At 36.5% G+C, this 13,344-nt stretch overlaps 1 protein-coding gene across 1 annotated transcript in view; it reads right to left on the reverse strand.

Moving 5' to 3' along the window:
- The window catches only part of LOC149784640 (uncharacterized), a 51,936-nt gene that overhangs the window by 18,781 nt on the left and 19,811 nt on the right, over nucleotides 1-13,344 (reverse strand). Inside the window, exon 5 of the mRNA XM_089932696.1 lies at nucleotides 9,574-9,778. Within this exon, the coding sequence (XP_089788822.1) occupies nucleotides 9,574-9,778 (205 nt within the window). The remainder of the gene's footprint in view (nucleotides 1-9,573; nucleotides 9,779-13,344) is intronic.

Below are 13,344 nucleotides of genomic sequence, written 5' to 3' on the forward strand. Positions count from 1 at the left end.
CAATGTTAACAACACAGGTGTCAGCTTCCTTTGATACTCTGAACAAATTGCAATGTTAATGACTGATCCTGATACATGTTTAATGTTATTTCTTGGCTTGCAAACATGATGCAAGTACCGAACTTGTCAGGTCTATGAAACATGTTTAATGTTATTCATTGGCATGCAAACATAATGCAAGTACCAAACTTGTCAGGTCTATGAAACATGTTTAATGTTATTCATTGGCATGCAAACATAATGCAAGTACCAAACTTGTCAGGTCTATGAAACATGTTTAATGTTATTCATTGTCATGCAAACATGGTTCAAGTACCAAACTTGTCAGGTCTTTGATTTGTGCTCATACATGTAGTAGTATTGTTTTAAACATTCAAGTCACCACCATTTGCATCAGTATAGTTTTATTCTTTTGTATCCTTTATTTTCGGATTCTGTAGAGGTTACACCGCAAAATTAAATACCTCCAAATCTGCAAACTTGACAGATAAAACCATGAACTGAAGAACCCATCAAAATGTCTTTTTTAAATACAAAACCATGAATAATAAGCCCAACAAAAACAAATGATATTATAGTATTATAAAAAAATATATATATTGACAATGTTAACACATTATTTTCAATTGTGTGAAAAGTTTTTTTTTTTTTGGGGGGGGGGGAGGAATTTACTTTGAATTCCTTTTAACACAAGTCCAGAGTTCCTGCCACAAATTTTAAAAAAAGATTCCAGACCTTACCCAGACCAAAAATTAAAAATGTCCAGACCTAACAATGTGACAAGTTTATTGACTCAACGAGGTTTAAATACTTTAAGGTCACCGGCCACCTATATTGTACAAACGTGTGATATTATTAGAAGTATAAACAAAACACATTGGTTATGCATGCACACCATAAAAATATTAAATTAGACTTAAAACTCTGCTTTATAAAATAAAAAAAAATTATTTGGCAATCTCCGTAAACATTCGGTACTTTCCGTATGCCAAAACCGGATATGACGTACTTTTATCCCTTCTATTCAACCTAGCCATTCAAGTGCTTAATTTCCCCATGTAAATGTCTATGTGATATAGCATATGATCGTGCTTTTGTACAGCAAATATGATGCACTGTGTTGCAGATGGATGTAACCAAAAGAGTGTTGATGGAAAAAGCATTCTTTCTTTCTTCCGAAAAATCATGTTTACCAGAAAAAAGTGTATTTAATCTGGGGGATCGAATAGGAGAGAGATGGGAAAGTTGTATAATTTATGCCAGATTATAGTGAATTTGGCCCAACTCGAAATACAATTCAGCCAAACTAAACAATAGTTTGTACGTTCTTTTTCTTCAACAAAAAAGTAGATGCTATGCAAGATAGGTTTTAGGGACAAAAAACTAATTTTAAACAAACTATTTTGATATTCTTTGAAAGAAAATAATCTGACTTCGTAATGTACATATTTATGAGAGAAAACACAAACTGACATATCTTGCTTGTTCTAATTAAAATATTTATATACATTTTTTATGCTAACAAATGTATGCATCTGCACAACGACATTCTCAATTTAAGTCTTCCGGTCAAATTACCAATAATTATTTATAAAACAAAAATAAGTAACAGATAATATTCTACATAATACGTATACATTTTGCTATGGGTAGTGTACATGAGATATTATAACAAATATACTTAATTTTAGGCTTCACGTTGTAACACACCTGCATACAATACATACTAGATTACACATGAGAGAGAGAGAGAGAGAGAGAGAGAGAATAATGTTGAGCAGTTTGTCAGTACTTAGTTTCTGCAATATAAAGCTCTTACCAGTTAATGTTATTGTTTTTTTTTTTCAAGTTGTCTTAGTGTTTGCACGCATAAACTGAAAGCTTGTCATTACTGGTCTTTGCTCCATCATTCCGTACAAATTAGAAAGGAAATAATTAAATAAGTTTGTGTTTAATTTGTGCCCTCCCACACACACTCACGGCACAAAATAAATTGATAAACATACACTTGTTTGAAAATAAAATGAAAGAAATTAACCTTGCATTGTTATTATATATTCCTTCTTTTTCATCATGCGAAAATTATTTTAACAAAATATATATCCAAGAAATCCGTATATGGAGGGGATGCCGGCTTGCGTATGCATCCTTAGTGTAGTGTGTATCGCTTAAGTCAGTTACAACAAAATCGCAAATGAGACGAAAGTATCAACCGATTACTTGAAGGCACCTGCCATTTAGGCATGACAAGTTACTTATTGCAAACTGACCCAGATTGTATTGTATCCAGGTTAACTATAAGTCGGTATCTCGCAAATAAAAACAAATCATTATTTTAAAATACATTCAATATGAGTGCAAATTATAATCTTTTTGCTAGCATGGGTTACAAAAGTATTATTAAAGCAAGTTATTATTGTTTAAACTTACCGACATATCAAATACACAGGTTATTTTATTACAATGCAAACCAACCCCGGAAAATTGACTTTGGTATCTTTTTAGTGTGCCAATTTTTTCTTCTGAAGTCGGCCGACAAAAGGAAGTCAAGTTTGGTTCCTTTGGATTCCTTATGTGTGCCAATTTCTTTCATCTTTTTTTTATAAAGTCTGCCGACACAGGGAAGCCAACATTGATTCCTTTTACCTGTATTAACGGGAATTTTCAAAATAAATTGAAACAATGGAACAGTTTTGAAAGCGACACAATCTAGTGTGTCGTGCATGCGTACTGATATAAGGCTGAACAGTAAATTAGTTTTTATTAGTTTCATCTAAAATATTCCCTATCCATTGTTTATAGTGGGTTTTTTTTCTCCAACAAGAAACATGTAATTCGTCTTGTAGGGATAAATGTACGTCATTTCCATTTGCATCCTCAATAGGTAGGAAATCGTAACTAAGGGAAAGTAACAGTGTTTTATACTTCTATTTCGAGTAATTAAATTATTATTTCTTCTTTATACTTGATAATTTTTTTGTTCTTTTTGTGCGAGCATAACTATTTTTAATCATGTAATGTAAATCTGATATAAATAGGAAAATGTTGGAGTATGGCCGGTGACCTTTAAAAATTGTAAGCAAATATCCTGACAACATGCCTACTACTGCTAACAGTAGCTCTTAATGCTGAGTGCATAGCAAGGTAGCTGTTGGTACCATTTTTAGTTTTTGATATGACCCGGCTGGGGTTCGAACCCATGTCCTCCCACATCCGAGGCGATTGCTCTAACCACTAGGCCACCAGAGCAGTTCATGGTAGAAGAGTCTTTCACAGAAAAAACTGAAAGTCTTTCATAGAAAAAAATTGAAATAATGAATATATTGGAACCTGATCTTTGATCTTGATGAAGCTCTACAGATGTGTTTTGATGATTTCATATGGTTTTTAAGAACTGAAATCCCTATGCTGGAAATATCAAATTCTTTCCTGCAAAGTCGATATGATGCTTTGGTCTTTAAAGTTTGGAAGGCCCTATCCTGGCTTTAAAGTCATCAGATTCTTCCCATAAAGTGTTATAAAGACTACGTCCTGGTCATCTTTAGATAATATTTAGTCAACACAAACACCAAAAAAGATCAGTCCAAGAATGGCCAATCAAATCGAATCCAACAAAATTAAACTGCACTAGCACAACACAAAACTTAATTTTTTTTACCTTTTGCAGATTTTCTGACCTGTGTGGGAACCCTGCCAGTTACAGATAATTAAAACTGCTCTCCCTCTGGTAACCATTCATTAGAATTTAAGAGCGAGTGCAAATTGCTTATATTTGCTTGATAAAATATGGAATACAAAATCCATTAGAAAGTTTGGACTTTCAATGAACAAAGTCCAAAGCAATGTCCTTGACAGAACATCCTTTTCATTAAAGAGATACACAGATCAGCCCTGTATCCATATGTCTCAAAAAATTCAATGCATCACAGGAAAGTTGTGCAAATTTTCATCCCTGCTGTTGCCTGAGCATATTAAAATGCCAATCAAAATCAACATGAAAAAAATGAAGAAAAACTTAAACACTGATAAAAATGACCTACAGGTTGGTATATAACTTGGTAGAGAAGAACCTCCGTATAACCTTCTACAAGTCTAACATTAAATCTAGCATAGTCAAGATAAAAGCATAAGTTAACACAAGGCAGGGAAGTGTGAAATACAGGTGAGCAAGACTATGGTTTGAGATAATAATTGAGGACCAGGATAAATGCATAGCATTTAGTTGGTTTTACTACTAACAAAAGTTGGTACTTGAGAAATTGAAAACACATTATTTATTACATGAGTTACAAGTGGCCGACTCAGCATCATGTGATAATCAACAAGAGTACAACATATAACACATGATTTGCACAGTTTGTGACCTTTTCATAATCATGACCTTAACCTTTGATCTACATAATTGACTGCTATATCATAAGGTACGGACAAGGGTATAATTTCATCAAAATATAACTGCAGTTAAAAAGTGACTGCCTGCAAATGGAAACAAGCTACTGTTTTATATTATTAATCATTGTGACCCAGACCTTGAGGTAAAATGCATGGATGTGGATATGCAAGACTTTCTTGAGTCACAATATACAAAAAGCTCAAGTGTCATTAAAAGTATCTTCACTGATTTATGCCTAATGATGGATTGAGGTCACTGATTTATGCCTAATGATGGAATGAGGTCACTGATGGTATGCCCAATGATGGATTGAGGTCACTGATTTATGCCTAATGATGGAATGAGGTTACTAATTTATACCTAATGATGGATTGAGGTCATTGATATACTCTTTCCTTGCAGTGAGCTTGACATTAACGGGATGGAGGCCATGAGATGTGACACACTGTCTATAGAAGACATATCACTGGTTAAAGTTCCATTAAAATATCTTCATGGTTTCAAAAGATACATTCCAGACAAAGAAACAACCTTACAGGAAGTGCATAACTATGGTATGTGACAGAGTGTCCATACAGTACAGCTCATGTTTAATTTCGGAAACCCCACGCATTTCAGTGGAGGAATCAACCCCTCCACTTTCACTCTGCAAAGGTGCAATTAAATAACTACAAATCACCAATGTGCCATGACTGGCACCCCAATGGCATCTCCAACAACTGGGAGTGGCTGATCGGCATTATTGATTGACATCTGAACAGCCAATCAGTGAAGACCATCCAAGGAATGATTGACATGTCATGAGTGATTTGCAATCAAATACCATTTTAACAATCAATGATATTTATTTCAATCATATATAAGGACAATAGAAATTAATTCTAAAAGCCTATATATTTTGTACACTTAGAAAACTTGCATGCTGACTTGATGAGAGGCACACCTTGCTGAGCTGCTTATGAATAGTCAATACACTGTTTAAACATGAAAAGTAATCCTCTGAGGTACAGAAAATTAGATCCCTGTCAGCAGGAGTTTCTGTTTAAGAAGACAAACTACTAAAATGAAAACAGCCATTTACAATTAAATGCAAACCACATGTTTGATCCTTAAGCAGTTATGGCCCAGTTATGTGATTGAATATGCAACATACACAATTTTGAACTAATTCAAGTCTGAATGCAAGTATACTGTAAGGTACTGGACATTTATTTTATGGGGCTAAATTATTATTTCAAGTTTGTTTCAAGTACAGCAAGGAATGGTCCAGAGTCCTTTTTATACTAAAAATGAGACGAAGACAAAAGTTTTCAAGCATTTACCCCACGGCCCTTTTAGAAACTGAAATGGTCTCTGCCTAATAAAGATTTGGCTACAGCAGATTTTTGGCAGAAATTAAGGCAGTGACCATAGTAAACACTGTTATAAAATGTTAGCATCAGAAGATGATGTCAGTTTCAGGACTTTTATTCACATAAAGCCATTAAAGCATATCAGCGAAATGTAGATTTAACATCCATCATTTTATCAAAAGAGAGAGAGAGAGTGAAAAAGATAGGTAATCCATTTTAGCTGCAAAGCAGTATACCAAACACATAAGTCTGCTAAATACTATTGAAAGATATTGGTTTGCATGTTTTAAATTTTGTCTCAATAGCCAAACACTCCAACAGTCACCAATAGAAAACCGCACTGAAATAATTAAACATCTTAGATCTACATTACAATTAGGTTATTGACACCACATCATTTAAATATGACTGGTTAATTATTTTCTATCATGATAAAAATTTAGTTTTTATTGTTTTCCTTATAAGGATGCACATTTAATATGATACATGTGGATACAAATTTGTTGAGCATTTAAGATGTGACAATTTTCCACATTATTATTTATTTCAACAAAACGCTGAGGCCAGATTAATTAAGAACAATTACAAAACTTCCGCTGCTAATGATATGACCATAATTTGAGCTGCAAAGTACAACACACCAAGTCAGATGGCTTCATGTTAGAAACGCACCAATCCCAAGCTAAAATTGACATCATCTGCTGATGCTAACATTTTATAGTAGTGTTTACAATGGTCACTGCCTTTAGTTCTACAAAACATCTATTCAAGCCAAGTCTTTATTAGGGAGAGACCATTTAGGTTTCTATAGGGTTATTTTATTTGAAACAAATTTATCTTGCAATGAATGAAAGAATAAAGAAATACCCCAATTGGAAAGAATATAGTTCCATAAATTAAATATCACTGACCAGTCTCTTACAGTATAAATGCAGTGAGAATCAAACTTCGTAGCTGTGTACATTTATATTCAGCCTCATGACTAGATCATTATTTTATAAGGACTAAACATGTGGTTATCATATAAGTGTAAATTCAATGTTTTATTTTGTTGTTTGTCTGTTTTTTTATTAACAGAAACAACTGTCATTGGGAATATAAATTTACATACCTCAGAGAGTTAATTTTTCATATTTAAACAGTAGAATAAACTTTCAACTGTTCCAGAGAAGCTCAGCGTGGTCCCATCAAGTCAGTGCATAACTTTGTTCAGATTTCTGTGAATAAAGTAAAAGTGTAATCTTATTACAAAAGGTGCTAAACAGAGTTTTCTAAATGAGAAAGGTACAGTAGCATTAGTAGTTGTCCAGGAATTGTGATGTTAATATTAATAAAACTTGATTTGGTATTACGTCGATTAAATTTGTAGAATCATCTGATAACAATGTCAGTAAATTGGCACCACTCTAATTTCCGTGAGCTTCAAAAGAGCATGCTTGCAGAGGTCATACACAGTAAACCAAGCCCATTTGGTAAAGACCACATCCACTCCACAATCGTCATGCTCAATGACTCTGCAAGAAAGCATAGTGTACAGAGCAAGCCACCTTGCAACTCTGAGAGTCAGTGGAAGTTGTTTTTTTTTAATCCTCTGCACTCTCTTTCCACCTCCACTGTGATGCATGGGGTTCGGGAAATACATGTGAGCTGTACTGTACATGATATATAAATGGCAAAAATATCATTAAAATATCTTCAATCTTCAAACATTACACTCTGGACTGGGACACAAGTCAGTGAATTACACATAGCTGCCTTGACCATGAGGCTGAGAGCCTGGCTATAGTGTACAACAACATCTTATATTTTCAAGGCGTTACAAAGTTATGGGCTGAACATTGACAATGGTCACAGATGGTTGTACACATCTACACACACATGTAACAGTGTAACATAATACGAACAACCTGTGATGAGGGTATAAATATTCAAAATATTAACCGGTTTTGTGATGACATTTACTAAATTAATATATATGAAGTTGTGATGCATTATTTGTGATGTAATATAATGTGATATAACAATTTCACTTGTCTGGGACAAGTTAAATTTCAATGTTATGATGTATGATTGTTTGTGACAAGTTAAATTTGAATGTAGTGATGTATTATTTTGTCATGTAATAAATTTGAAATGGCAATTTCACTTGTATGGGACATATTAAATTTCAAAGTTTTGCACAACCATGTGTAATAAAACAACTGTAGACCCAAATTTTAATAAATATCAAGTTTTTAAAAACATGTAACCCATCATATTAAACTTGGTCTTTTGTCAGCTAATGTTATACTGGTCTGTAAAACATCATTTTCACTTTAAGAAAGGGTTTCAATTGAATAATACAAACCCAGACCTACCATCACATAATGTACAGAGTAATCAGTGAAATAAACAACATACAGCCTGATCTGCCAGTGGTATATCAGTCTATCACGTCTGCAGCTGGATTCAAGTCATAAGCTATTATATATAGTAATTTGTCATAATGTCATCAACGACATGAAATTCAAACAATCAGATCTTGCATCATCAATATAATATGCTATGGTTTGTTTGAACAGGTCAGAGATGAAATAAATAATTATCTGAATGCAATTCCAGCATTAGGACCAGAAAGTATTGCAAATAGCATTCTAATGTTTAATGCTGATTTTTCAAGACCAATTTTGAGACGTGGTATGACCTATTTGGCATTTAACAGCACAGGGATTCAAGTAGGCCATGGAGAGCCAAAGCAATTAGAGCAATGAGACTTGCCCAGGTAAACACGACAGTAACTGACCCAGGCAGGATTTGAACCTGCACACTTTCAGTCACAGGTCCAGTGAACTAACCACTTTGCCACTGCAGCCCATTCACTTCTAGTTACTTTTGTCCTCAATAAGGAAGGTGCATAAAATCTAGTATAAATTCCCGAGTCCACTAAGAGTAGAGTTATTATCTGACTAATGCAGTTGAAAATAGACCACTCCGGTGGCCTAGTCGTTAGAGCGTCCACCTCGGATGTGGGAGGTCATGGGTTTGATCCCCGGCCGAGTCATACCAAAGACTTCTGAAAATGGTACAAACAGCTGCCTAGCTTGGTGCTCAGCATTGAGGTTAGTGTTAGGACTGGTTGACCTGGTGTCAGGATAATGTGACTGATTGGGACATCAAGCTACATGTCTGCGGCATGATGCCCCATTGCTAGACATCACTATAAACTGCCATACTGCTGATATCATAGCGATATGACTGATTTTTTTTTTTAAAACTAAGTTAAAAATCCAAATCACATACACAGTTGAAAATCTTTAAGCAAAAAAAATAATAGTGAACAGCCCAAACCTCAACATTAAAAAAAACAATTGTCATATCCATCACATAACATTTCACTTACATCCTGGCATGGATGTATCCCCCAAGTGTATCTGACTTACAACCTGGCATGGATGTATCCCCCAAGTGTATCTGACTTGCAACCTGGCATTGATGTATCCCCCAAGTGTATCAAACTTGCATCCTGGCACTGATGTATCCCCCAATTGTATCATACTTGAATCCTGTCATTCAAATATCCGCCAAAAGTAACAGACTTGCAAAGTGACACTGATGTATTCCCCAGTGTATGATCAGAATTGCATCCTGTCATTGATTTATCCCCCAAATGTATGATCGGACTTGCATCCTGGTATTGGCATATTCCCCTTAGTGTATCTGACTTGCAAAACCTTTAACACAAACATTTAACACTGAGGACCCCAATGTCATCTAAGCCACCAGGAAAGTAGCACCTGTGTCGCACTGTACTATGCAGGTTAGACAAAACATGAATTGCAAGATACTCACCCACTTCAAAGGTCTTGGATATCTTTTTAAACAGAACTGGTATTGGCAAATTTCACACTTGGTAGTATTTGATGACCCAAGCCATTGTTCCAAGCATGAAATGTGTAACATTCCCATGGAGCCTGTGCAAAGACAGGGGGAGATAAGCTCTTCATGACGGTCACCTTCATGGCATATCCGACAGATTGTTTCCTCACTGCAAAAACTGTACAACAAATGTATATTGAACTGAAAACTTTGCACACAAATCAACTGTATTTACATGCCACTCAATTGTAATAGAATGACTTGCTGCACAAAAGGCCCTAAATTCAGTCCTGAGATTTTTGTATTAACTCCCTTCATTTTTTTTATTTGTTTGATTTATTGTGCTTTTTTGTCTGGTATTTATGTTGGTAGCAATATTTTACAGCACTTCAGCAACAAAAAATGTACATGTAGTGCCAGCAGCAGATGATATTCAAAAAATGGTTCTAAAATGAAAATTCCTTGAAACTGGGAATAAAGAAAGGATGAAATTTAATTATAAATGTACATTCAATATACCCTTGATATCTAACAGAAAAGAGTCAGAACAATCAGTTCCAGCTACTGATAGCTTGAATGAAAGAATATTTACGACTCTACTGGATCTACATGCTAAACACTTGATATAGGCACTAGAACAACACACAAGATCTACAAGCTATATCTACAGTACACACCCATTCTACACATCTGTTTATCCACCAGATCTACACACTTGATCTATACACTGTATCTACACACTTGATCTATATATTGTATCTACATGCTGTATCTACACAATAGATCTAAACACTTAATCCAAGCACTAGATATATATTGGATCTACACACAAAATCTGAATGCTGGATCTCTGTACCCATTCTACACATTAATTATACACTCTAAATCTTCACGAAAGTTCTGTACACACAATTCAAGCAATAGATCTACACACTAAAATGCATTCTGGATCTACATACCCATTCTACACGAAAGTTCTGTACACACAATGCAAGCACTAGATCTACACACTAGAATGCATTCTGGATCTACATACCCATTCTACACTAAAGTATTTATAAGCTTTTGGGGATCTGTCAGTACAAAACTCTTTTTTTTCCATTGGTTTTGTTCCTACATGAAATCAGCAGACCTGCCAACCCTAACGAGTCTGTCTCAGTCAGTTGGTTTTTCCGTAAGATTAACCAGTTTTCAGTAAGGTGTAACAAAATATCAATAACTGCTACTGTAAAACTGGAAAGAATAATTAAAAGTTCAATGCATTAACAATAAACATGATGTTCAACTGAAAAGTTTGTAAAGTACGCATAGACTTTATTTACCACTAGTACAGTTGCACAAACTCTAGTTCCAAACCCTATGCAGCTCAATGGCTTGTTGTTTTTATTCACAAGAATCTGAATACTCCTTTTTATTCTTCTGTGTTGATTATAACCACCTTTCTAGAAGCTTATTTTCCCTTCCGTCTTAAGCATGCACATCTTTCTGGATGCCAGTTTAAAAAAGCAAATTTTTAGTAAATTGTGTTTCTCCGAGAATACTTATCCGATCACATTAACGTTAGGGATATAAGCCTGCTACCTCTCAAATCCAACCCTACTAAAAAACGAAAATTCGTCTTTTCGGTCTATCTCATATAGACCAAAGGGCATAAACTCTTGCCCCTTACCTCCCCTTGCCACCGGCAGGTGTCACTAGTTTTTTAAGCTGAGCGATATATATTATACGAGGATGCTCGCATAGCGGGATGGTTGGGAGGGTTTTTAAGTAATGTGATCGGGTAAGTATTCTCGGAGAAACACAATTTACTAAAAATTTGCTTTCTCCTTCAAATACGTTCCCCGATCACATTAACGTTAGGAGAATAAGTAATAGGAGGAGGGAATGCTGAGCATCCTACCTCCACTCTGGGTACCTTCTAGGGAATGATGGCTGGATTCCCCATTTGAACGATAACCCGTTCTCCTAATTTCATCAGCAACACAGCCTAGGGTCCCATTATATGTGACCCCTATATACGGTTAAGAAGATAGTTATTGAAATCTTACCTACAAAATTTCACTGGCAAATCCAGCAAAGCTGATAGGCTGTGCTGATTGTTTTAAATGGGTCTGGTGGTCATCTGGGCTGCCGACACTGGACCTACCAGATTCAAGGTTTGCCTCTGCGAAGCCAAATCTCTGAGATAAAAACTGGAGAAGGTTGACTCCGCATGCCAGCCAACAGCTTCTATTATATCTCGGATCGAAACATTGCGTTCAAATGCCAGGCTCGCCGAGATTGCTCTATCTCATGAGCCGTAATCTTCATGAGGCGACTCTGATCTTGTGAGACCTCAGAGTATGCTGAGCGTATAACCCACTTCAGCCATAAAGCAAGGGCTTGAGGGGTGATATCCTCTTTACCAGCTTTGACCCGAAGAAAGAGGCGCTTACATGTGTCCCAACACGCCTGTGAGTTTTAAATAGTGCTTGAGTGCACGAACAGGATCTTGCATGGCTGCTGCTCTTGACTTATCTATGGATGAGAGCGAGCGAATGATGATTCTTTGATTGCCAATGGATGGTAACCTATTTTTGGCTACAAAGCCTGGTTGCGTCAGGAGGACCACCGAACCATCTGATCTGAATTGAAGAAAGTTCAGGTCACTGGAAAGGGCATGTAACTCGCTCACCCTGCATGCTGAAGCTAAGGCTATCAAGAAACATGTTTTGTATGATAGTAGCTTTAACGAAGTGTGGGCTAAAGGTTCAAATTTGTCTGAATCGAGCCATGTAAAAACCCAGGACAGATTCCATTTTGGAAACGGTGAGGGATTTTGGTCGATTGAAATCAAAATTGGCTAAAAGATCTAATAGCTCTTTGTTATGCCCAATATCACATCTACCATGATGGCGGAATGTGTCTGATATCATGGAGCGGTATCCTTTGATAGTAATTGGGGCCAACTGTTTCTCCTTGAAAAGCCAGAGAAAAAAGTTGTCCAGTTGAGATATTGAGACACTCAAAGGGACGATGTTATTGATGTGGCACCAGTCCCTGAAAACACGCCACTTTCCCTCGTAGGCCTTCAGAGTGGTGGGCCTTCTTGCTCTTGAGATTCTCTCCACAATCGAAGGTTTAAATTGTCTCGCAAGGCTGCCCAGACAAGAGCCTTAAGCGTGAAGAAGAAGACGGTCTGGGCAGGGGTGGAACACCTGTGACCATGGTTGTTTGAGAAGATTTGGGCTGGCTGGAATCGCTAGATCGAGTAGATCAGTAACCCAGGATTTGTTCCATCTGAGAGGGGCAATCAGAATCATCCGACAGTTCTAACCCCTTAACCTCTGGATTATTTTCGGTACCAAAACCGTGGGAGGGTAGGCGAATGCCCACAACCCCTCCCAGCTGATTGACAGAGCGTCCACGGCCCAAGCCTCTGGTTCTGGAACCGGAGAGATGAAGGTGGGCAACTTGCGATTCCACCTTGTCGCAAAAAGATCGATCATCAGATGCCCCCCAAAGTGTGCAAATCCGAAGAAAGACTGATTGATGGAGTGACCATTCCGTGTGAATGACTTGACCTTTCCTTGATAGAGTGTCGACCAAGACACTGAGTCTGCCGGGAATGTGTCTGATTTGTACGCTGATGTGGAGGTTGTCGCACCAACGTAGAAACTGAAAGATCAGAATGCACAGGTCTGGTGATTTGGTGCCCCCTTGTCTGAGGAGGTGAGTCACCACCACAGAGTTGTCTGACATAAT

Source organism: Sinohyriopsis cumingii, chromosome 14 (assembly GCF_028554795.1).
Source record: "Sinohyriopsis cumingii isolate HCF-2022 chromosome 14, ASM2855479v2, whole genome shotgun sequence".
NCBI lineage: Eukaryota > Metazoa > Mollusca > Bivalvia > Unionida > Unionidae > Sinohyriopsis > Sinohyriopsis cumingii.